The sequence below is a fragment of the Musca autumnalis genome, unplaced genomic scaffold (assembly GCF_047663935.1).
Source record: "Musca autumnalis isolate F117 unplaced genomic scaffold, ASM4766393v1 scaffold_2, whole genome shotgun sequence".
Taxonomy (NCBI): domain Eukaryota; kingdom Metazoa; phylum Arthropoda; class Insecta; order Diptera; family Muscidae; genus Musca; species Musca autumnalis.
Genome location: NW_027411755.1, coordinates 70,566,815 through 70,594,173, shown reverse-complemented (window position 1 = coordinate 70,594,173; position 27,359 = coordinate 70,566,815). Strand labels below are relative to the sequence as shown.

Below are 27,359 nucleotides of genomic sequence, written 5' to 3'. Positions count from 1 at the left end.
GGTTGTATTTGGGAAATTTTTTTTCGGAAAATGTTATAGCACAATCGAAGTCTAAATATCAAATTTCAGTAATTTTGGAGGAATATTAAGGCCACAATCTTTAAAAATACCGAAATTTGGGAGGTACCGTTCTATGGGGGCAACATAAAGGCGAGAATTTTATACCCCAAATGAAGACTAAATACCAAACTTCAGTCATTTCGTTGGAATATTGAGGCCAAAATACTGCAAATCGGGCGGTACCGTTCTATCGGGGCTGTATGAAGGCGTGAGCCTACACCGACAAAATTCTGAGGAAAAGTTGTATACCCCCAACGAAGACTAAATATTGAGGCCGCCACCTTCAAAATATCGAAAATCTGGAGGTACCGTTCGATGGGGGCTATATTAAAGCGCTTGGAATCGTGACTAAATTTACTACATTGTATCTGCTCTTGAGGACTTGCCTTTGTTTAATAATATCATCGTAATCTCAAAGAAACCGAAACTAGAGCTTACATTTTTTCTGTTTACCTTCCTCTTTTACCTTTGTATTTTAGTGTGCAAAAGCAAAATATTTGCATGTAATTCATTATGGTAATAAGTTAAGAAAATATCAACAAAGTCTTTACAACGACAACAACAAAACTAAAAAGAGAAATAGAAAGACATACAAACATAAAAGAAAAACTTTTTACGGTTTTCAATTTTTAAGCCATAATTTTCCTTTTGATTATTTTATGCAACACCTTTACTTACATCCTCCGAAATAAAGAAGAAGAAGAAGAAGGATAAGAGTTTAAGCTTAAAAACATACACACACTTTGGAAAACAGCTACAATTACAAAGCAAGTGGATTGAAGCAAAAAAGAATGAACGAAAATCTAAATGTAAAAGAAAACCTGAGAAAAATAAAAACATAAATAAAACGCCTCTGCAAAATAACAAACAAACTGTTTAAAAGTTAAAAGCTTAATTATTATAATTTTTTGCTACATGTGTATTTTTTGTTTGGAATGTCTTCTTCCTAACATTTCTCACTGCAAAATGTTTCAACATGCCTCGACATGTGTGTGTTGGAAGACTTTTATATGCGTTTAGCCTAAGTAGTTTTAGTTGTTGTTGTTGCTTTTTAAGACCCGTGAGATATGTGAAGTGTCCTTTTCGTTGCAGTTGAACTCTTACTTAAAGACCTCATTTTTGTTGCTCGTTTTTTTCTTTTTGCTATTTTCTTTTCAAGCAAATAATTTGTTGGTTAGCTCGTTAAAAAAAACAAAGTGCAAAAGATAAAATTGTTTATCTTTCCTTTCATATGGCAAAGGATGTGTAATTATCACTGGTTTATGACGATGTCCTTAAATGTCAAAGGCTAACGAATTAATGAGAGCTTTTAAGTGGCGAGTTTGTAAAGATGCGCACTTTTTTGTTAATTGCGAAGGAAGGTCGTTAAATAGTGCGTACGTTAAATCTCGATGGGAGTAACCGAAGTAGTCATAACTTTACATATGGTTATATTACTTGCAGGCATAGATCATATACGGACTAAATCGGTCGGACCAAAAAGTACAGTATAATCGCTCCTCTCGCATCGTTTTGAAATTTTTTGCAACAAGTTTTTTTTCTGCGGACCCTTTTAAGACGGCGTAATTTTTATTCGGCGTAATTTCTTATTCTATACTTCCTGAGATAACTACCTAAAAGCTCAAAACAGCCAGCCAGCATCAACTAAACTGGGTATAGATAACTGGGTATATATCTATTTAAATCCTTCTTTGGGATATTGAGTTTTTATACACTTTTTGGAACGAGAACTATTTAATGCCGTTTCCATTCAAGTAAAGAAGATACATCACAGTTCTTTTAAGGATAGATTTTAAAGGTTTTATTGGCATAAAAATACTAAACTGCATTGTTTAATAATTTAATTTAATTATTTCGCAATCAATAATACGGTTTAATTCATTATTTTTTTTTCATTAAAATCATTTTGTATTCTTAGAACTGTATATCACTATTTATACACACTGATTTCATCTCATTCATACTAAAGCTTAGCTCATCACAATTATTATTACCGTAATTTAATTTATTTATTTTTTTATTTTAATTAAATTAATCTTTTTTTGTTCACTTTTTGTTTAAAATCTCATTAAATTAAGAGCTTTTTTACAAACTTAATTCCCGCACTGGCACCACTAAATGCTCTGATTAAAGAAAAAATTTAACTAAAAGTTTACAGAAAAAAGCCAACATGAATTCGACACTTGTTTTTCGAAGAAAATTTTAAAATGGCAAGGGTGTGACATTACTACTTCATCCATTAACAACTGCAATTTAAACAATATTGACATGTTAATTAAAATTGTGTTCTAGAACAAAGAAAAAATCGAGCAAGACAAAAAAAAAAAACAAGCGGGAGGCTTTTTCTACAGTATTTTATTGGAAAATATACACTCGAAAGAAAATAATGAACATTATTTGTACATTAAAAAAATTACACTGTGCAACGCGAAAATTTTTATCCATATTCTGACGCCGCAGCGTGATCGAGGACCAAAAAAGAGAGGACACGTGTCTCGCCGTTTTTTCGTATCTCATCAACATTCGCGATTATAGGCCTAAAAAGGTTTGAGGCGTTGATGTAAAAGGAGTCATTTAGTCAGGCCTATATCTTCCAAACCGTTAGGAAATTTGAATTCCTCTCAGAGGCAAAGTTGTAGCCCTTGTCTTAAAGAACAAAAATTGTGATCACATATAATCCATCAAACTTCATCTGCAAGGTCAAAATCGCCTGGTCAAATTTCTTTTAAAATTTTTTCTCAAGTTTTGTTATACATCTCTCAAACCGATAAAATTTGAAGCAATCAACCAACTACAAAGATGTACCTAAGACCTCAATAAACATCTTTCTAGAATATACGAACTCTGTATAGACGGTTCTTAAAGGTCAAAATAGCAAAGCAAATTTGATTTGTATCCTGTTTTCTCCGGGTTTTGGTCCTCAGATACTAAACCGTTCAATATTCAAGAAAACAACCAACTACAATAATGTAGCAAAGGCATCACAACTTTCTGGAATATGCAAAATTGATATGAACGGTTCTTAATGGTAAAAATGCCAAAACACTTTTGAAAATATTCAATTTTTACACTTTTTTCTCCGATTCTGGTCCACAGATACCGAATCGTCCAAAAATTAAGGATACCGTCAACCAAAAAACTGTACCTAAGATTCCAATAAACAACTTTTTAGAACATATAAAGATTCTAGGAATGATTCTTAGGGCTGAAATTCTCGAACAATTAAATTATTTTTAACATTCCCCCTGCTCAGGTTTGGAAATAACGAACTGTTGAAAACCAAGGAAATTTGAAAGGTATGTTATTTACGGACCTGAACAGGAAAGAATGATCTAAAATAGTCGAATTTTGAGCTTGAAGAATCGTTTCTAGAATCTTCATTTGTTCTAGGAAACTGTTTGTAGAAATCTAATGTACATTTTTGCAGTTTACTGTATCCTTATTTTTTGGGCAGTTACGTGTCTTTGAACCAGAGTCGGAGAAAAAAGTATAAAAATTGGATATTTTCAAAAGATTTTTGCTATTTTTACCATTAAGAACCGTTCATAGACATTTCGCATGTTCCAGAAAGTTGTTTACCGATGACTTTGCTAAATTATTGTAGTTGGTTGTTTTCTTGAATATTGAACGGTTTAGTATCTGTGGACCAGAACCAGAGGAAACAGGATACAAATCACATTTGCTTTGCTATTTTGACCTTTAAGAACCGTCTATACAGAGTTCGTATATTCTAGAAAGATATATATTGAGATCTGAGGTAAATTTTTGTAGTTGGTTGTTTGCTTAAAATTATATCGGTTTGAGAGATGTATAACAAAAATTGAGAAAAAATTTAAAAAGAAATTTGACCATGGCGATTTTGACCTTGTAGATGAAGTTTGATGGATTATATGTGTTCACAATCTTTGTTCTTTAAGCCAAGGGCTACAACTTTGCGTCTGAGAGGAATTCAAATTTCCTAGCGGTTTGGAAGATATAGTCCTGACTAAATGACCCTTTTTACATCAAAGCCTCAAACCTTTGGAGGCTTATAAGCGCGAAAGTTGATGAGATAGGGAAAAACGGCGAGACACGTGTCTTCTCATTTTTGGTGTTCTATCACACTGTGGAGTCAGAATATGGTTAATAAAACATGACTCAAAAAATTACACACAGTGTTATTAAACGGACGGGTACAACTATAGACTGAAACGAAACTTTGTTCCATGCAGTTCCCTAAAAGTTCTAGTCCATTAAAATTTGAATTTCACAAAAATTTAATACCTTAGTAATATTGTAAGGGCAAATTAGCTAACTTTTTTTATACCCTCAGCAATGTGCCTCATCGAAATAATGGTTTTAGACCCCAAGTATGTTTGGACGAAATGTGTTTCAGACAATTTGGAGTCGATTGAGCAATGTCCGTCCATCTGTCTGGCTGGCTGGGGCGCACGATATCTCTCGAACGGATGAACCGATTCGGTTAAAATTTTGGCTTTCGTAATATTTTACCCAAACTGGACTCAATATGTCCACTCCTTCGGGTACCTCCCACACAAAATTTGGGATACGTTGAGTTTAGGAGCTGCTCGCGAATTGCTTTGATTTTTGTTTTAGCAACTGGTATTCACTGCTCCCCATACGACGTACGTACGTACTAGTTTCATCAGGAGCAAGTCCACACTTCCTAAGAAAATAACCTGAAAGTTGCAAAAACCCCTATGACGCCAAGTGAGGTGGTTGGAGCGTAAGATAACTCTCGAACGGATGTGCCGATTCGGTCCAAAATTTAACCTTAGTAATATTTTGTACAAACATAGTTTAAGTTCGAAGATTAGACATATCGGTCCACTCCTTCAGGTACCTTCCCTACAAAAGTTCAAAAATATTCGGTAAAATTGTTCGTACGGTAACTCTTGAAGGGTGTGACCGATGGAATCTATACTTTGCACATCCTAATATATCTACCAGATATAGATCAGGTTAGAATATGGACTATATTTGTCTACTCCTTCTGGTACCTCTCACACAAAATTTCGGATAAGTTCACTTTAAGACCTGCACTCGAATCACTTTGATTTTTGTTGAAGCGATTTGCATTCGCTACCTCCATTACGACGGTAAACGTTTTTTTCAGAGGCAAGTCCATATTTCTTGGGAAAACAGCCGGAAAGGTGGAAAAGAAACCTATGTCAATATATGTGGCGGTCGAACTGTTTAACCGATTTGGTCCAACATTTGGTCTTCGTCATATATCCAAACTTAATTTCATGGGCCAATACCGATCCACAACATCTGGTACTTCTCCCCAATATTTAAAAAATTTCACTAAAATGGTAGGACGATATCACTTGAATGGGGCAACCAATTTGGTCCAAACATTGGATCTCTTAATATTTTGTCAACATTTAGTTTAACTTCTAAAATAGCCCATGTCGGTCTTCCCTAAGGGTACCTCCCACACAAAAGTTCAACATTTGTGTCATAGGGCAGTTAATTCTTAATCCACATTTCTGTCGGCAAGTTCAAATGTCCAAAAAGGGCAAAAATATTCTGAAGAGACCTTAAATCCAATCGACGTATCCATAAGTGAAGGTTTCACTTCACATTGGCTGAGGGTATATATCTGTCGGCAGAGCCGACTAACACTTTTTTACTTGTTTTTGGGACTAATATTTATAGTCCGGTCAAAATAGACATGCGTATAAGGGGGAAATAGCAAAAATTCCCACAAAGCTGAATTTTGGTGGAGAGCTAGGGTTGGCCATTAGAAGCAACCTCCTAAAAGTTCCCATCGATCCCATGTGTGCAAAACAAGTTATTCGGGGTCAAAGGTCATTTTTGGAGGCATTATTCAGTTTTTTTTAATTTTTCTCAAAAACTGTAAGACTTAGCAAAAGCCGGCTAAAGTAAAAGTTGTAGATTCAATAATTGTCTACAAGAGTGATCTTTATGATTCTTAAAAAAGATTTACCATTTTCGAGATATCGCGATCTAAAGGTCAAATAAAAAATTAGCCGCGTAAGTACATTGTGAGGTGAACCGGTTAAAGTAACGACACTATGTGTTAGATACTTCCGTAAATGGGCTATCTTTGCATAAAATGACTCTAACATTGAATAACTCTACTAAACACGCTCCGATTTTGTTGGAATTTTTTAGAAGATAGCTATAATTTCGCTCTTCAAGAAAATATATATATTTTTGGGGGACAGACCCGATTACTTCGCTTATTTTAGCCAGTTAGTCTGAATATGTGCATATTTCCCTTATAAGTGCATAAAAATCATGTGTTTTTTAGAACAGCTATATCTCAAGAATGGTTCCTTCTAGGAAAAAAATTATAAAGTTCAAACTTGTAGATAATTTTTCTGTCTACAATATTTACTTTAGTCACTTTTTGATTAGATCAACCGTTATCAAAAAATAAATCCGAAAACCTAAAAACGTTAAAATTTGACCTTTGACCCCGAATAATTTTTATTTGCACACATGGGATCGATGGGGACTTTTAGGACATTGATTCTAATGGCAAACCCTAGCTCTGCACCAAAATTCAGCTCTGTGGGAATTTTTGCTATTTCAATGTCTATTTTGACCGGACTATTACATTTGGCAATTTTCCTTGCGGCAATTGTTAGTTTGTCGGTGAAAGAGGGTGCTGAGAGACAAAGAGTTACCTATGTCCCACTTCTCTCTCCATCAAGGAAAGTTGCCTAATGTAAATATGAACTTAGTTTCAATATATTACTATCGAATCCCATTAACAATTTGTGGCGACAAAAAATTGGGGGTTTTTGCAGGAAATCGATTTCTGAACCACTATGCGGCAGCGGCTTCTTCAATACCGGATTGGCTCGGAACAACATAACGCAAGTCCTATCGAACGATCCAAACAAGCTTGAGAAATGTTCATTCTTATGCGTTTTTGATCGACTGTTAACAAATGCGGCACCCATCTTGCAGAAAGCATTTTCATCTGTAGTTCTTCATGCAAAATTAAATGGACTCGATCATTTGAGATGCCCATGATATTAGCAATTTCACGCACTTTTATTCGTCGATCATGTAATACCATATCATGCACTTTGGCTACAATTTCTGTTGTTGTTGCTGTTTTTGGACGTCCACTACGTGGTTCATCTTCAATGCTTGTACGACCACGTTTAAATTCAGCAACCCAATTTTTTACTGTTGCATATGAATGAGCACTTTCACCTAACACATTCACCATATCATTATGAATTTCTTGTCCCGATAAACCTTTTTTATGTAAATATTTAATGACAGCACGCATTTCTAATTTTTCCATTGTAAAAAAATTGCGGATGCGTCTTTTTTGAACACCTGTTTCTATATGAAGGACTTGCCAGATCGAAACAAAATTTAACATGTGTTCATAACAGAGATGAAGTTTCCACTTAACCTTTTTCTGTTTATACCGCGCTTTTTGTGCTAGGCTAAGAAGTTTCCAAACTGCCCCCGTACTACGTCGCAGGCCGATTAGAAACTGCCACCATTTGCAATAGATGATGTTGCGAATGCCATAAGAAATGTTACATCATCCAAAGCGTTGAGTCATGGTGAAATCTCCAAGGTAATGCTGAAACAGCTGGATGTGCTGGGAGTTCAGTAACTTACTAAAGTTCTCAACCTGTCACTAGCCACCCACATAATTCTTGAAGTCTAGAAAATGGTGAGGGTGGTTCCGCTATTGAAGTCAGCCAAGGATGTCATCGAAGGCCCTTGAAGCTTTAGTTCTCCCCAGCGCCAATCCCCCATTCTCCCCAGCGCCAATCCAGTCGTACGTTGGATACAAGAACAAGAAGTCCAAGCCCCGTAGGGCCTTGGGGAGTTCCCTAAGGTGGGGTGATATCTTCGGAACTGTTCAACCTCTACCTCTTCTGTATTACATACCCTCCAGACTGCATAGAGGTCGTAATGTATGCAGATGATTGTACGATTTTGGCGTCAGGTACCTTGCCCGATGTCATTTGTAGAAGGCTGTGTTCCTATTTGAATGATCTAAACATTTTTTCTACGCGAGGAATATCATGCAGTGCAAGCCTTGCGATAAGATAGTGTTGGTGGCACTCGACTTATCAAACACCTTTGATACCGCCAAGCACCCAATACTGTTTGAGGACATTTAGCAGACTACCATCCGATCAAGCTTGATACATTGGATAATTAATTATATGTGGGGACGCCAGTCGTACGTTGGATTCAAGAACAAGAAGTCCAAGCCCCTTAGGGTCTTGGAGAGTTCCCCAAGGTGGGGTGATATCTCCTGAACTGTTTAACCTCTACCTCTTCTGTATTACAGTGTGGAGGGTACACTGCCAAGAACTCGTAATGTATGCAGATGATTGTACGATCTTGGCATCAGGTACCTTCCCCGATGTCATTTGTAAAAGGCTGTATTCCTATTTGAATGATTTCAACATTTTTTTCTACGCGAGGAATATCCGACACTAAATCTACAACCATTGTGGTCACAACATGGACTGCAGTGGGGAGCACTGAGTTCAATGGTCCATGTTATCAGAATTCTGACAAATAACTGCGACAATCTGAAATGTAGGAAAAAGGTCAAGTCCCTAGTCGGCAGCATTTGGGTGCAGATCAAGAAACCAGGTTGACCACATACAACGCGAAATATCGATTGTTTTTAGGCTATTCGGCGCCACTGTGTTCCGTGAAGAATACCGCCCTGAGAACTGCAAAAGGGAGCATCCTAATGTTTGCAGTGGACCATCTACATAAGGACACAAATATTCTTCCAGTACAGCATGCATGCTATATCGCAATACATGCTATGGTGTTACCATGAGAGCCATACTAAACACCTCATTGTGGATAGAACCCCCCGCACCCAGGCATGTCAGAGGGGAATTCATGATCATAAAGAAAGTCCAACGTTATAAGAGAAAACCCATAGATCAGCAATCCTGTCAAGTAGATTCGAATTGCATTCACACAGCAGATGACATGATCAACTATCGTGTGAATACGGTCCTCAGAGATCACCCCCATATATGGCAGCTGAGGAGCGTCAGAACCATGTTGGACTTTTGTGATAGAGGAAAAGACCGATATAGACCATTTTCGAAGTTAACTAAATTTGGACAAAATATTACGAAGGCCACATTTTCGTCCAAATCGGTCCATCAGTTCGAAAATTATCGTGTGCTCCACCCACCCACTACGCTTTTACAGCTTTCGGGTAATATTCTCAGGAAATATGGACTTGTCCCTGAAAAAACTCGTACTCGTACTCGTAATGGAATCAGCGAATATAAGTTGTTACAACAGAAATAAAAGCGATTCTAGAACTGCTCTTAAAAATATTCGAAATAGTTGTCGGAGATGGACTATATTCGAACTTAGTTTAACCCCCAGTTTTTGTAAAAATTTTTATTCTTCTCACACGAATTGTCAAATTTTGTAGATCGATTTACTCGCTTTAGCGCAAATGTAGAACGCTGATTTTTAAATGAGGAATCCTTAACCGTATATGGAACGGGTATACGAAAAATTAGATGTGTATGTCATCTGGGGGCTGAGCTATGAATGCCTAAATTATTACGAATATAGACGAACGAACAAAAATAAGTTACAAAAACTGGGGGTTAGTCTCGTAGTTCAAATCGATCGCATCGGGTGTATGAACAACTACGTATGAGTGATGTCCTGCGTTCGTTTGAATGACATCATACAAATGTTTAGGAACTAGGACAGTGAAACTAGACTGCCCAGAGTTCCGAATACACTAGCTGTTCTGTGTTTCCAGCAAGGTGCTATTTAACATTATTTCCCAACATATTTTTCGAGTGCATTTTCTAACGATCCGTTGAAATTTGTTCCCCTTTTATTTTTGGCCCATTTCGTTGATACGTTATTTAAGGCATTTTCAATGAACGGCATTTTCTACTAATGAACTTTTGCTAATTAAAAATCTGTTAACAATTGGTGGCCAAGCGACTGGAAAAACAAAAATCATTCGTTTACAATGGGGAAAATGTGTGGAAGCAGTAGAATGCAATAATGTGACTTTTGTTCGTAAACTAAACTAAAGCAGTGGGGGTGTAAATGTGAGGTCATGTGGAGTAATTACACAGGATATTAAAGAGCAGATACTGATGCTGAAATCATAGTAATTGAATAAAAATTTAACTTAGAAAATATTCCTTTAGATTTCTTTGCAATTATTTTCCCCAGTTTAAGTTTTTCACTTCCCATTATTTTTTAAGTGAATCTGCTCAATTTTGTTTATTTTTTCTTGTCTCTTTCTAAACAATGTGTATTCTTTCCTTCTGATTTTCCTCATAAACTTGTTTTTTTTCTTTTTTTTTTGCCACAAATGGCTTTTTAGTTGATTTCTTGTATCTTCCATGGAACTTTTATGTGAATAATTAGTGGCAATTAGCTGGGGTTTTATGTAAACATGTGTGTTTGTGTGTGTGTGTGGTGTCTGCTTGGTAGTTGTTGTCCTAAGTTTGGTACAGTTTAGAGAGATGTTGTTTGTTGCTTTTTTTCTTCTTCGAAATGATTTTTTAATGGGACTTTTATGCTTTACAAAATCAAAATACCATACAGTTAGGTTAAGTTCCCGTTGTTGTCGTTTTTTCCTTGTTTTGTGTCATACGAGTATATGTATGTATGTACGTATGAACGACAACAACATCACATGTCATTAAAAGTTATAATGAACACATTTAGTTAGAAGAGGAGCTTATAAATTGAATAACCCCATCACATGGGGTGATGTCAGCTAACATTCAACAAGGGGTTACCTGTCAGCTAAAAAAATGTGTTCTTTAATTATGAAATCATAACACAATTAGGTAAGGTTAGATCGGTTGCGTGTTTTCACATTAAACCTTGCCTATTGATATTTTAAATTGAATAACATTTTGGTATATTTACGAGGGGGAAAACAACAGCTGCAGTTTTGACATTTAAAAGTGATTATGAAAAAAATTTACGTTAATTTTACCTTAAATTGTAATTTATTTAATTTTATTTTGATGAATTCTAACTTGGTGCAATTATTAGAATCCTTTAACAGTTCTGTAGGGCTGTAATGAGGGCAACGTCTGCAATACCTTGCGTTGGAAAATGTACAAAAGAAAATATTTAACTGCTCCAAATTGTTCTGTCCTATTCTCCAAGTCGGTAAATATATAAAACTGTATGACGATCGGTTAACGGTGGCAAGTGCTCCGTGACTGCATTGTCTGTTCCAGTAATATTTAAACTAGTCTTCCAGTTTTGGTTGATGGCCCGAATGCTAATAATCACCAACAATGATAACGGCAAGATGAAAGGACTTTGATGTTTCCAGCAACCAGTCCATGCTGATCTGATCCTGGTGGTATATAAATCCAAATTCGCAGATGTTTGATTTTCCCGGATATTTCCATCGTTCCTTTCTCCTATCCTCCCACTAATTACAACAAATTTTATTGACATGGTTCAGTAGCTATTCTCTGCGTCAATTGCCTTCACCCTCATATGTGTTGAGTCAACGCGACACAGTGTTTTATTCCAGTGGGCAGAATTGTTCTTAGGGTGCCACCGTGGAGCAATGGTATGGGTTCGACTCCCCTGCCAGTCAACATCAAAATTTTAAACGGTGGCAAAATACACCTCAGCAATGTTGGTGACATTTCCTGAGTATTTCAGCCATGTAAAACTTCTCTCCAAAGTGGTGTCTTAAGACACGCCGTTCGGATTCGGCGATAAACAGTAGGTCCTATATCATTGAGCTAATATGAATCGGGGTGCACTCATTGACATGAGAGATGTCTCCCTTGTCCCGTATGGGAAGTTTGTGTAACAACTATATATAATTGTTCTTATGCGACCAAACTTTCCATTCAAAACTTCCACACTGACCCAACATCGCAACCAAACAACCCAGACGATGCACAGTGGCAAAATTTCCGAAAAACCTGGCCAAAAATCGAAAAACAATTATATCAATTTACACTAAATAGTGTCAAATATTCATTATAGGATCCCACTGCGTGTAGTTATGATGTGTAGTTATACGCTTCTTGTTTAGTCAGTGGGCATAAAAGCAGCTCAAAGTGACCATATTTGAAAATTTTTTTTCTCAAAATTTAAGTTGTTGTTTAAAATATTATAATATCCAAAATAAGCAACGGGTTTTAAATATATTTTTTGTGTTTGTAATGAAACATTTGTGGAACGAATTTAAAATTTTCAGTGCCGCCAATGAAGCCCGCGTTGTTTAGTAATTGAAGTCCGTACTTGTTGAATTTTTTCACAATAAATGATGAAAATAGTTGTGAGTAAGATCGAGTTGGGCTGTGTACCTTATTATTTCATAAAAATGGAAGACTTTTCTACCAATTTCCATCGAAACATCCTGCACATATTTGCACTTTTCGTTTTTATGTGATATTTTGTCTTGCAGGTATATACACATTTTCGTTGATTCAGAATGTCAGGATAACTTCCTGGCGTTCCGGTAAAATTTAGGGTTTTGATGTATTCTAGGACCTATAGCAAAATTTTATGGCGAACAAATTTCTGATACGACCACATTTTATAGGAGATTTTAAAGATTTGTGGAAAAAGGGACCAAAAAGACCCCTTTTATGACCCACACGAGGGTTAATTTTTTTATGAAAAATATTTCTCGCATTCTTGTTAGTAAAGTTGCAAAAGACACTATATACCTAATGTGCAAGGATTCCAAGTAGTCTTAACTCAAATATTTCCAGAACTGTAGAAATGCAGAAGCTTGCAACCTTATTTTAATTTCTTGCTTTTTTGGCAAAATTGATACCGATATTTCCTTGGTATGTAATGCAAATAGAGATTTCATTTCTTTGGTGACTTATAGTAAAATTTAGCGGAGAACATTTTTGTCTTTGACGCCATTCTTATAAAATGATGTTTTGTATGTTAACTTTGCCAAAACTCACATTATGTACGACCTTAACCCTAAAATTTGTTTTTAATTTTGCATATTTCTGGAGTTTAGTAAGATGTAGAGATTTGGTGTATTCTAAGACCTACAGTAAAATTTGATGGCGAACAAATTTGTAGAATATTTTGATCTGATATGATCACATTTTATAGGAGAAGCGGCCAAAAAGACCCCTTTAATGACCGTCTGAGGGTTAAAAAATATAAAAAAATGAAACCAGCGATCCGAAAAACATAAGAACCCAAGGTTAGGTTTAAGTCCATTCATTTTTAGAGTTTTGGTCAGGTTTTTCGTAAAATTGGCCACTGTGCGATGGGAAAATGGAACTACTGAGTACTGAAATATACGCTTTCGTCTTTGGACATCGGCAGTGGTTGGAACGCCTTAACTATTGTACTGTCCATTAGAGAAGTTTGGCCTATAATTGTGTTTTTATTTCGTTCAAAATTCATCTCACTTGCTAATTAAGCCAGAGCTATTCAGGTTGCGCAGCTACTTAGCACAATGACTTTGGGGGATTAGCTTAGCATATTTACAAGTATGCATTCAACGGTGTGCGCTTGAACAGATCATTGTAGCAAGTTTTAATACATTGGTAGCAACACATAAGGCTATTCATATTCCATATTTTATTATACCGTTCCAGTATGGTCTTTGGTTCCACTGAAATCCGATGTAGGTATTTGCTCACAGTTGAAACATGTAATTCGGAGCGCTTGTAATTAAAGCCGTCAAACGTTGGTTGCATCTGAAAGCAGCAAAGCGATAGCAACAGCAATGTCAATTATATTTTGAACTTTTGTTCATTTAGAATTCTACTACAGGTAAGGTTGTCAAAGGAGTAGTAGTAGAAAATACATTAGCTAAGATTCATGAGAATCTATTTCTAGCCATGTCGGACGTCGACAGGGATATCTGAAAATGCACAGAACGGGCTTTACAACCGATCAGTCGTGGTTGCTATACAACAACCGAAAACAATCAACACCGACAAGCTCCCTTGAAAAGTAGAATAATATGGGTGAACGCCAGTCAATTTTAGAATTCGGCAATAAGAAGTCGAAGACCCATAGAGTGAAGTATACCTGTAGTATACCTAAGCAGTTCCCCAAGGTGGGGTAATATCAACGGGACATTTGTGAAATTACCTTCGGATACCATATATCGTTATTTATACATCCATCGGATCCTATCGGTGATAAAACATGTGCTACGTTAAATCTACATAGTTCAAGTAATACAGTTTTTTAATCTGAGGAATATGAAAATATCTGCCTATATATCTACTGCCACAATATTCACCTCTTGGGCAGGCTTCCCCTAAACATATGGAACGATGGTGTCCGGATCACCCGACCACCAACAGTTTACGGAAGTTGTTTGCACAAGCCACAACTATCTTCGAGAAAACAATAAGTATCAACAAGGTTCTCAACAGATGCGGAGCTGGCATATAATCCTTGTTAACACCTTTTGAAGTACTAGGTCGGCTTATGATAAGCTGTGTGGTGGCATCAGTATGTCAAAACTTGCAAAATCGCTGACCTGAGCATAGCAACAATGTGTCTCTATATGGCACCATTGAACCAAATTCATGAAGTGGCGAAGATTATACCATTTCATCAGCAAACAAGATGCAGTAGCTGCAATACCTTATTTATTGGTTCTTCGTGTATATGTACAGAATATATAAAAACACAAAACATAGCTTTTTTCTGAGCCAAAACATGGTTAATGTCAAAAATGACCATGAAAACGCGACAAAATCGATTAGTTGTCAATGAGAGTCGTACCTAAAATTTTCTGAACGAAATTTTTGCAGAACATTTGGAAGCTTAAAAACGTCATATTGTGGTACTTTTATAGCGGTTCTTAAGATAAGGGAAGTAAAGGGCATTGAAGCAAGCGAGTTAGAAGGTCAAAATGCTCTACGATAATAATCCTTATTCGATTTGACTGCAGACATGTCATCTCATAAATAAGCTAAAACAACATTTAACAAAGATATAACGCTAATTTCAGATGCCTTACAGGGTCATCAGCAGAAACTTCATCACGCCGTAACTCGGAAATTCGACACACGGCGGAGCTGTCCTTCGGGATTCTTAATATACATAGCAAGGGCTTTCGTCCCCAAAAGAAATTATCTCTGCCCCAAAATTTCGGTTCACAGTGTTATACGCTACATTGTCCTGTTTTACCTGTCAGCCAATTCGTTACGGACGCAGTATCATTGAGTTGAGGCGCAGAGGAACCAGATTCAGACAATTGAAACTACCCACGAGCCGAAATATTTCAGTTTACTTAGATGGCCAATTACAGAACATTTGTTTTATAAGCCAAACTAGAACAAGTTTTCACAAGTTTCATCTCTGTTTGTTATTTGTAAATTTCCCGATTTTGAATACTCTGATTTTTAATATTGTGCTTGTTTACTCCATCGGAGCCTTTTGCCTTGCCGTATTGCATTTAACGTTTTTACACATGGGGCCGTTTTTAACCATCTTTAGTGCGATCATCATCGCTCATTCTCATGACATAGCCTATAGTCTTTGTTTGCCAGGTCAAAAGCCGCAAAAGGTGCTAACTAGCTATAGCATACATCTTTTCAGCGTTTCGGCTCCGGTTTTGAACCGCTCAGCTGGCAAGTCATCGTCTCCTGCTGCCTTATTATTCTTCAGTCATTTATTGTTGTCTTTACCTGATCTTGGCCGGGCGGTATTCTTTGCATACTATATATAGCAATTACCAAATTACCTTCATGGTCTCTACAGGAGGATGTACCAGCACCAAAGGCATGTATCACTCTTTGGTAGAATTTTCGGACTTCATTCAGGCTTTTTCACTTGTCTCGGTATCCATTTCTCCAGAGATCTCTCTCATGCAATACGCATTGCTACTGAATGCAGAGTAACCCTATATTTCGCATTTTCTCTTCGAAAGCAGCAAGACACCCCTGATCATACCGTGGGTTCCATGGTGGAGGTCTCTGGTATCGATGGATGTATTTTGCGGCTTTTTGCATGTAGTGGGCAATCCCTTGCCCATGTGCTGGTATGTTATCGGGACAAAGAGTGCTTCGATTAAGCATTTGAGCCAGTTAAGTGGAATATGCTGTGGCTATCTGTTGTGAGTGCAGCTTACCGTGTTGTGTCTGTTCGTACTTTATTTGCTATGTTTAATAGGGTACGTATCTTTGTTGCAACAACGTGGTGGTCTGATTCTATGTTTGCTGCTTGGAACGAACATAAATCCAACACGCTCGATGAATGTCTTCCATTTTTCAGCACGTGATCAGTTTGACTTTTTGTTTTCTGATACAGAGACAGCCAGGTGACATTATGAATGTCGAGATGCCTTAATCTGGTACTGCTAACTACCATGATTTTTTCCGCTGCGAAGTCTATAAGCCTGATACCAATATCAGATATTTCACTGTGGAGACTAAATGTACCAAGTGTTGGGCCCAAGAAATTCTCCTTTCCAATTTTGGCATTCAAATCGCAGAGAAGAATTTTAATGTCATGGGCAGGACAACTGTCATATGTTTCTTATAAACGCTCGTAAAATATATCTTTGGTCTGTTCGTCCTTATCTTCAGTGGGAGCATGAGCGGAAATAAAGCTGATGTTGAAGAATTTGGTTTTAATCGGATTGTGGCGAGTCTTTCGTTGACTGGGGTGAAGCTGGAGACCAGATATTTTAACCTCCGATTAACTACAAATCCGCAACCAAACTCATGCTTTATGTCATGGCAGCTATAATACAGTGTGTCGATTTTAGGGGTTATCGTGACATATTGTTTTCTATATGGCAGTAATATCGGCCTTATATTTTTCTAGTACATCTGCCAGGGCGTAAACTGCACCATCTATATAAAGAGTGCGAACATTCCAGAAGCAGATTCGCAGATCATGGTCCCTTAAAAGGGGTCGTTAACTTTAGGGGGTTTGTTTTTCTTTTTCTTTGCTTTTTAAAGAGATGGTTTACTAGCCCACCACCCAACCCAAGTTTTTATGGGTGAACGGGCGGCACATTTTAGCTCACTACATTTAACAGGTGTAAAAGGGAGCACCACAGTTGAGACCACGGGAGGTCAGTGTCCACTTGAGATGAAAGAGGGACCAAGATAGGCCTTGGGCGCATCTTTCATCTCCTAAGTCATCCAAAACATTTGCTTACTATCTGCAATTTGACATTTTTGGTTCCCAGTGGTCACAAAACTTCTGCACCAAAAATTGTGATTACAGGTCCAGAATTTGATGCAACCCAACTAAGGGCATTTTTAGATACTTTTTTAGACTTATTTTAGGCCTTTGAGATATCCGTGGTCGAAAAACTTCTCTAGCTGAAATTGTGGACAGATAAAGAAACTATTTATTCCATTTTACTTCAGAATATTTTATGACATACTTGCAGACCCCGGTTCGCGTTGCTGGCCCGTCGTAATGAATTTTAATGACAGCTTTTTATGGACATTATGATTGACAATTAGAAAATTGGTATTTTCTACCCACTTCTTCGTCAAACCGAGGAGGATTTTGAATGTATCTACAGATTTTGATTTGTCTATAACCTTTCCATTCTCATACGGACTTTGTCGAATTTTTTCGAATTTCTTGATGCTGTTTAGGATTTATTATCGTCCATGTCCAACGTTGTCTGGGAAATTAATTTGCAAGCCGACGCACTCATAATTTTAGCATGGGACATTCCAGAACATTTTCTGCAAATTTAATGAAATTAAGTTCATTAGTTTTGGAAAAATAATGTACTGAAAAGAGTGGAAGTTAATCAGTTTTCAAGATATAACATATTTAAAAAAGTGGGCGCAGTCCGGTATTTTTGCTCCAAATATGTACCTAAGGCACACACAACCCCATTGCCTCCCAAAATGTATGCTGAAAACGATATAATCATAAGTTTGGCTTATACATATAGCATTTAAAAGAAAGGCGTGGGGAAGGTGCCCCATATATATACATAACAATGGCATAAAATATACATAACAATGGCAAACATTGAGCTTTTGCTGTAAATTTGATGGAAATTTGTTCAGTAGTATTGGAGATATAACATATTTAAAAAAACGGGCATGGTCGGGTCTTTAGTGCTCAAAGAAGTACCTATATTGTAGATTAAACCGTAAATTATTAAATATAGCGTTTTTTAAATATCGCGTTGGGGAGGTACCCCGCCCCCTCTGGAATTCAATAAAATATGTACCCTTTCATCGGAGGCCATCTCTTTACATTCCATCACAATTTCAGTAGTGGGATTCTCTAGGGCATTTTTTGGTTACCGACAAAAATCGCTCAAATTAAAACGCAAAAATATGAATGAAAAGTTCAAATAAAAAAACCTAAGTTGGATTATGACTGTACTTGATTTTTATTCATAACGACATGGCGTTTTTTTAAATATAGCAAAGCGAAGTACCCCGTCCCCTTCAAAATTCAAGAAAATATGCATCCTATTTTCACCGGTTTCCATCCCTGTACATTCCCTGAAAATTGCAGGAAAATTGGTTCAGTAGTTTTGTAGATGTAACACACTTTAAAAAGTGGGCGTGGTCAAGTCTTTGGGTACTAAAAAGTAGGTAAGGTCGGAGACACAACCGCAATCGTCTCGCAAATTAATTTCCAAAACGATACATTCGTAATTACTGTAAATATAGCATTTCCACAGAAACAGAGTATAGGAAGTACCCCGCCCCTTCCGAAATTCAACAAAATGTGTAGCCTATTTTCACCAGGGGCTGTACATTCCCTGACAATTTCAGGAAAATCAGTTCAGAAGTTTTTGTAGAAAATATTTAAAATTGAAAAACTGGGCGTGGTCTTTGTATAAAAACCTAAGTTGGGTTATGGCGAACATTTCAAAAAAAAAAATTATCCAAATTGGTCCAGCCGTTCTCAACTGATGCCATTACCCACGAACGACATTTGATTTTTATTTATGTAGATTTGGCCCGGCCGAATTTAACGATTTTTATATGTTTTTTTTTTTCATTGGGACGCCAATATTTCCTGAGGTATGGGCCCCGAAATTTCCAATATTTAAGGCCACTCTTTCATATACCTCTAGTGCTTTTCTTGGTTTTATACTCTATACTTCTCTAGATAATGGCCCGAATGTCCCTCGCCCAATTGGTATTCTTCCAATGTTTATGGTTTTTTATGGAGGAGGGGTTGACTAGGTCTGTCAGTGGAATAATTATGCCCATTGCTTATGATTTGTGCCCCACAAATTTCTTAACTTTCAAATCTTCTTCGTCACCTACGGAAATTTTCAATAATAGGGATTTTTGCATAATCCTTTAATTTCAAATAGGCAGAGGGTTCTATGCTGTCGACAAAGTCGCTTGATTCTTTTTTAACTTTCTTTTTCGGGCCATCAGACTCTTTACTAAAACAGTGTCCAGCTGTTTCTACTTATTTTTAATTACACTTAAATATAAAATGTAATCCTTCTTTAAACTTTTAAATCGCATTAAAGTTCATAATTTAAAAACCAAAACTTAAAACAATAAATATAAATTGTCATAAATACCAGAAAATCACCGCATGGACAAAATATTAGATTCAACCAAGCATGACGGACATATTTGCAAGATTTTCAAGAAAATTTACAAATATTTATTACATGCAGATTACACAGGCAAACAAACAGATACACAGTCAGTCTACCGACCACAAGGAGCGGTATTTGTGGTAGTTTAAATGGTATTTTCACAGATAGGAAAATTAATTCAAGTCAAGTGTGACATGACCACAGAGAAAGAGATCAAATGAAATGCTTGACTACTTTAATTAAATTAGGAGATAATTTTCTGCGAACAAAACCATAAAAATTAAAGAGTTTTGTTGTTGCCAAAAGATTGCGTCAAGAAATATTAATAAAATTTTACGTTGAGACATGTAATGGAAATACATGGTTTACCGAAATTCCATAAATAATTTATTATCAAAGTTAGCAAAGAGTATATTTTTGTTATCATATTTCCTATGTAGTAATTCCCAAAATAAACAAAACAAAAACCAAAAATCTTGTTGTAAAATTTTATTAATATTTAATAAGGTATTAGGTTAGTGGCACGAACATGTTGTGGTCCCATTCGAAATCAACTTCTAAGAACATCTTTCCCTCTCTGCCATTTTTGTGTTTATATCCTTTTTGCCCCACATTTTTGTGCTTATGTGGCTAAAATGTTACAATAGTCAGGTAACAACAACAAGACGGAACAACTTTATTTTTGTTGTGAATTGTTGAAAAAAGCCATAAGTTTTTATATTCCATAGGGAACTGTGTGGAACAACGTTGTCTTTATTATCTTTTCTTGTGGATTGTTGTTTTTGGTAAAGAAGCTAGTGGTTAGTTCCTGCCACTGGTACTACTACTACTCTCGTTTTAACTATAATAACCATTAAATGTTAAACGATAACCATGAAAATCACTAGAGTACATTATATAGTAAATATTTATTTTAGGTTCTTTTTCCTATTCTTTTCTTTTTTGGCTTCCGCTACGTTTGGTAGGGTTTTGTAGTGTTCAAGAAATCCCAAACAAATCTTAAATCAATTAAAAAGGAATGCAGAGCAGATGCGGAATTAAAAGTTTTAAACATTAAAAAATAAAAATTAGCTTTTATTTTTATTTAAAAATAACAAACCTGTTGTTGTAGCAAAGCTCATATCCCTCATTTACTCAAAGAGTGACACATCTCGAAAAATCCAGTTTCGAGAAAAACGCGTTTTAAGTTTGAGATTGAATTTTGACTTCTCCACTTAAAAATATTATTACAAAACAACTAAAATAACTACTTGGACCATATTTTGCAAATAGCTAGTTAGATACCAGTGCTAAATTTCTGTGCAAGATCAAGCATGATTTGAAGTGTTCTAGTGCTTCATAAACTAAAAAACTTTTGGATTAAATTATACGAAACTCGTAGTAAATGGAATGTAACTCGTTGAGTTTTATAGATATCAGTATGAAAATTTGACACATGATAAAGTAAAAGTCGTAGAAAAAATATAAATTACTAACTCAGAAAAGGTCTTTTTTTGAAACATGCCACTCTTTGAGTAAATGAGCGATATGTTCATTCTTGCATGGCTTTCAGTTACCTGTTTCTTCTGTGTTCAGATTCAAAAAACAGGTACTGTAACGACAAAATAGAAAACACATATATCGTCGTTTTGAAAATTCGATTTGGACGGTAGAATAAATAGACGGCCAATATTGGCAACCCATAGTCTGATGGCGTAATTTAGTTCATGGAGTGAATGTTTTCATAAAAGACTATTTTCCTCATCTCTTTCTCTTGTTTACTCCTTAATACTTGTTTATATATGTTCAAGCACACAACATGAAACATGATACATAATTTGTGGTATTTTATTTATTAACTCTGTCTGCTCTATTTTTATAAATATGTATGTTTTCCAAAAAAACAAAGTTAATAAATCGAATTGATGTATTAGCAGTAGTGAATCTTTTATCCCACACCCCACCGACCAGCGTTCTTTTGACATGCGAATAAAATCAATGGTTTTTTTATTTTTATGCTTTTCTGTGTCATGTTTCTTCCATACCACTGATAAAATTTGTTGTTGACGCCAATACATACATATTTATAACATGCTATATCCAATGAAAAAATCAAACGACATAAAATTTGAACGAAGAACAGGAACTGAATTTAATCAAAATAAAGTGAAATTTGTGGAAGGTATCATAAGAAAAATATGGAGATTATGTAATACCAATACGTAGACTTGCTTTATTAGTTTGAATGTATTTTTTTTTCATATTTATTAATTACTAGCAGACCCCGGTCCGCGTTGCTGACCCATCGTAATGACTTTTATGGACTTTATGTTTGATAGGTATTTTCTACCTCACTTCTTCAGTCCATTGTCAAACCGAGGAGGATTTTAAATATACCAACAGATTTTGTCTGTAACCTTTATTTTCTCTTACGGACTGTCGGATTTCGCCCGTTGAAGCTGTTTGGGATTTATTATCGTCCATGTCCCCTGTCTTTATCCCAAAGTGATTTTATCATAAAATTTAAAAAAATGGTTAAATAGAATTCTCCCGCTTATTGAGACTTATATGTATGTGTTAGTTTTTCATGGCTGATGGACCGTTGAACCTCGCCATTTAAGAAATTTTGTAAATACATTGTTTTTCTTGATCACGGGCGCAACCACCGTTGACTAAAAAATTAATTTGCAAGCCGATGCACTCATAAATTTAGCAAATATAGCGATTATAAAGCAATAGGCTCCCGAAATTCGTCTACAAATATATAGCATTTTGGACCACGGGATATTCCTGAACATTTTCTTAAAATTGAATGAAATTTGGTTCAGTAGTTTTGAAAAAATAATGTATTGAAAAGAGTGGGCGTTATCATCAGTTTTCATGATATAACATATTTAAAAAAGTGGGCGCGGTAGTTTTGCTCCAAAAATGCACATACCCTAGGTCTCCCAAAATTTATACTGAAACCGAAATAATTATAAGTTTGGCTTATGCATATAGCGTTTAAACGAAAGGCGTGGGGAAGGTACCCCAACTCCTCCCAATTTCATAATATATACATAACAACGGCAAACATTGAGTTGTTTGGAGATATAACATATTTAAAAAATAGGCTTGGTCGGGTCTTTAGGCTCCAAAGAAGTACTACACTGTAGATAAATTCCTAAATTTTTAAACCGATACATGCGTAATTTTTGCAAATATAGCGTTTTTCAAAAATATCGCATAGGAATTCAATAAAATATGCTTGAGGGCCACCCGTGTACATTCCAAAATCGGTTCAGTAGTTTTTGCAGAAAAAAATTCAATTGAAAATTGTAGAAAAGTGGCCGTAGTAAAATTTTCTTTCCATAAAACCCTAAGTTGGTTTTTGATGACATTTGATTTGTATTCATAAAAATATGTTTTTTTTTTTAAATATGACAAAGAGAAGTACCCCGCCCACTTCGAAATTCAACAAAATTTGTAGCACATTTTAACAGGGGGCCATCCATGTACATTCCCTGACAATTTCAGAAAAAATCGGTTCAGTAGTTTTTGTAGAAAAGATAAAAATAGACAAATTTCTGAAACTCTAAAATACTTATTTCATGTTGTTTAGGCTGTATTTCATATCAAACATATTTCAAACAATGTTCACAATACCTGTTTATGTCGTGTATTTATCAAAATTTCTTTGATAAATGTGCTAGAAATGGCGTGATAGAGGCATTTTTCAAGAATGCAATGTTCTGAAAAGTTGTGAATTATATTCCAGCGGATATTTCGTTCAAAGAAAAGTTAACGAAAAATGTAACTGTTTTGAAGATATGGTTTTTAGATATATTATGCATTTTGAGACAACAAAAGCAGTTTTTCGAGTGATTATTTCTCCAAATATTTTCTTCATGATCTTATCTACAAGTTTGCTTCAGAGGCTTAAAAAAGATTCGAATTGGTTTCAGATATATTGCCTCAATTTGCTCTTAAAAGTCAATATTTAGCCAGATGATCTAAACCCGATCTAACAACAGAAAACCCAAAAAGCGTTTTTGTCGATTGGGTATGTACTTTCATAAAATCTGCAGTAGAAATTGTTTGCAAAAATTGCCTTGCAAATGTTGCACAGTGAACAGTTATTTTTTTACTTGTTAATATAATGGTTATAACAGTGAGGCAACATGCAAAAGGAAGCAAGATGGATCCATAATTCCTTTTAGTGATATACATAGAATCACTTTCTGAGTTTATTTATGCATTTCCGTTCGTCTGTCCATGTATTATTGTAATCAAAATACAGGTCGCATTGTCTCATCGTTTTTTCACCAAAGAACGGACGTAATTATTTTGGAAAAAATCGGTTTAAATATAGCTCCCATATCACGAAAAATTTCTAAAATTGACTTTTCCATTTCAAAAAAAATAAAAAAAATTGGAACTACATCAATGATTTTGAGTTCTTCGTTTTTTTTTTTTGTCAAAATTTCGCTCAATAGTGAATATATTCGTTGCAACCAAATGTTGGCTTATAATTTTCCTATTAGCGAACATTTTTAGATCATTATATCAAATCAGAAGGATTTTAAATTGGGACATAAAATTAAAGTTAAGTTGAATATTACAACACTTGAAACTCATATAAACCGCGTAATAGTAGAAATAGCATATTGCGCATCCGATTTTCCAACACAGCGAAGTAATCCCTTTTTGTTTGATATACATATTGTGAAATTCCATTTGGCGACCACGATCAGTTGCATATTAGGATGCAAAAGAGAGTAAAATGTCCATAATTTCCCAGAAGTACATTTACATTTTATGCGCATCCGATTTCAATGATTACCATAAAAAATACATCATTCTATGTCGTTTCAGTGCGATCCATCAAGGACCGTGGATGTAGCATCGCACTTAATTTTTAGAAAAAAAATTATTATATCTCCGGAATCGCGAAAATTTTTAAATATCTGTTTTCTCACATTTTAAGCAGGCGTATCGCTTTATTTATTTAAGTAGAACTGACATATCCAAAAAGCGTTGAAATACGCGACATTTTCAAAAAATTGTTTGCATCTTTTCGAAATTTGAGGGGTATCATATCCGCCGATCTAGTGGATGAATTTAAACGCGTCATGGCTTATTAAATTCAGAATAAAAAACTAAATTTAAGCGGGTTTCCACAGAAATCAAATGACATTGGTAAATTTTGAATCCAAAAAACAGTTTTTTTTAGAAAAATGTTACTGATGGTCGAAAACAGAGGAACTCCTCATACGGCCGTCATACCACCAACTTTGTTTTTCGCCTTTACTGTTAGGATCACCTTTGCAGATTATTTTTGACTTTTCAAAGGCGTTGTCATTTCCATTCATTTCGACATCTCGCATAATCTTTTCCAGTGGAATGTTGAAATGATCACACGAAAGGCTGTCTCCTCGTTTGCTATTGGTTCGTGTTGTTGATGTATCGGTAAAAACTCCACCGTCATGATGAAACCATACTTGCCAACCAGTCAACACCCCAAGTGCTGTCGGGCATGGAATTTAAATTCTTGTTTATATTTCTGCTATTATCGCAAATAACAGTGGCTTACGCGGACAACTTAAATGTTGTATCGATCATTACATCAAATATCATGGGGTAGTTGGTGGTGGGAATCAGGGCACATAGACCAATATTTTCAGGGGATCGTACAATCATTCTCATATATGTTACGATCTTTATGTCGCCTGGAGGGTGTTGAATTTCAGAAGCGTTTAAATATCTTTGGAGATATCATTGCCCCGTGGAGAACTCCCTGTCTTATTCTATGAGTATTCGACTCTTATTTCTCAATTCCAAAAACCACTGGTGTCCGCACATATTGCTGATTAACCAACGATTTAAATACGGCTGAAAAGAATTATCGTTGACGGTATCGATGGGTAAAGAGCTTCCATGACTGTTCAGTCGCACGGTCTGTTCTCTTTCCATCCTTGACTGATATGTGTAATACATATGTTTTCTTTTTTTCGAAACCTATGCTGACGCTAGGCAACTGTGAAACAGCCTATAAAGGAAAAACGGCATGTACGATTCAATAATGCTGGCATTGTTGCTTGTTTTCAGTAGCGGTACCACTCTGTTGACTTTCCACGATTCTGTTCTGTCCAACGATAAATTGAGAACACATTTTCAATACTCAACTTCGAACTCATCCAAATGCTTAAGCATTACAACAGAGATTTTGTGTGGGCTTACGCTTTGGATGATTTCGTTTTCCACGAAGTGATAAGCTTATACGCGAAAGGATAAGCTCATATCTTCGAATCTGTCACTCGCTTTAAAGAAGGTAATAGTCGTTCCATTATCCTTGCTTTCAGGATTCGAGAGTAATTTAACCGTTGCCTACGATTAACTTAATCCTTTTGCATTGTTAAAGATCTTCTAGACACTGTTGACTTCTTCAGCACGTTCCCTTTCTCTTTGGTCTTCAGTCCCCAGTGGATTATGTGATTGCGTGAAAGCCATTGGGGTAGGTTTTTAACTTCATTCTGAAATATAAATTTTTGGAAGCAAAATCTTAAAATAATGTATGAAAAATGTTCCTTACGTGGAAATGATTGCCCAGGGACCCTGAATGTGGATGCTAAATTGTCCTACAATTGGGCCAAGAATATTCTCCCTTCCAATATACAGATTACAAACGCCGAGAATATTTTCAATGTCATGGTCAGTACATTGAAAAAATTGTATAATTTAAAAAATAAAAGATTTTTTCCCACAAAATAATCATTTTAATTTTTTCATCTTCTTTTCCTTTCAGCTTTCTCGTGTTCTACGCAATTTCAATATAACAAAAATAAGTGATTTGGAATTAATATCGAACAGTACTGATCGCTTAGATATAACATTTCATTTCTTTGGCGTTAAGGGTGATTCAAATCGTATACGTGAAGCTATAACACGTATGGTGGAGCGAGGGCGCATTGGAAATATAACATTGGTTTCCAACTATCATCTCTTCGATGAGAATCCTCCACTAAATCTATTGGTAAGTGGTTTATTGGTTGGCAATAAACAAAAAAATTTAAACATGAAATGAAAACAATATTTTCTGTGATTTATTTTCTTGACTTGGTTTTCGATTTCTTTTTGTTTTCGTTTCCTCTAGGATTTATCTGTCAATCAGAAACAAATAATACGCGAAGATAGTCAATTCATATTGTCATGCACAGCTCAAGGATCGGCACGTATGCAATTTCAGTGGTATAAAGACGGTATTGTTGTTAATGCCACTAAGGCGATAAGGTAAGGAAAATTGTATTTTTTTATTTAATTTTCTGTGGGAAAAATGAGATTTGATCAAAGAATGAATATAATGGAAAGGAATTGAAGGTTGGCTAAACAACAAAATGTCAAAGTATCGGGAATATAAATAGATAAAGAAATTACAATATCCTCCTTGATTGTCAAATAAAAAACAAGAACAAATTAAAATAAAGTGCTGTACTATATTTCAAAAATCCATCTCACACTAATAACAACCCATTTTGTATAAAAATTAAACTTATCAACCTTTAAGAAACTTAGCTTTCTTGCAAAATTTCAATACTTTAACTAAACAACTTACAAATATGTTAAAAACTGAATCTTATTTTTATATCATATGCATCTTATGAATAACAAATTCAATTTTATTTTAAACAAGTTCTAATCTTCTTCAACTTCTTCTTATACTTGCTGGAGTACTTCCAACATCACTACACACAACGTTGCAATCGTTTTTATATATTTTTGCATTCAAAATCAGACATATGTTGAAAAACTGACCAAACATTGACTC

General features: G+C 35.5%; 2 protein-coding genes across 3 annotated transcripts in view; one reads left to right on the top strand and one right to left on the bottom strand.

Annotated features, from left to right (window-relative positions):
* Window positions 1-2,310, bottom strand: part of LOC141394066 (uncharacterized) — a 190,603-nt gene extending 188,293 nt beyond the window's left edge. Inside the window, exon 1 of one of the 2 annotated variants that reach the window (XM_073967901.1) lies at window positions 2,055-2,310. The gene's annotated coding sequence lies outside the window, so the exon portion shown is untranslated. Of the gene's footprint in view, window positions 1-1,673 lie in introns of both variants that reach the window. The other variant, XM_073967902.1, reaches the window with a different exon arrangement.
* The window catches only part of LOC141394063 (uncharacterized), a 917,654-nt gene that overhangs the window by 583,249 nt on the left and 307,046 nt on the right, over window positions 1-27,359 (top strand). The window contains exons 9-10 of the mRNA XM_073967887.1: window positions 26,340-26,567; window positions 26,688-26,824. Of these exons, the coding sequence (XP_073823988.1) occupies window positions 26,340-26,567; window positions 26,688-26,824 (365 nt within the window). The remainder of the gene's footprint in view (window positions 1-26,339; window positions 26,568-26,687; window positions 26,825-27,359) is intronic.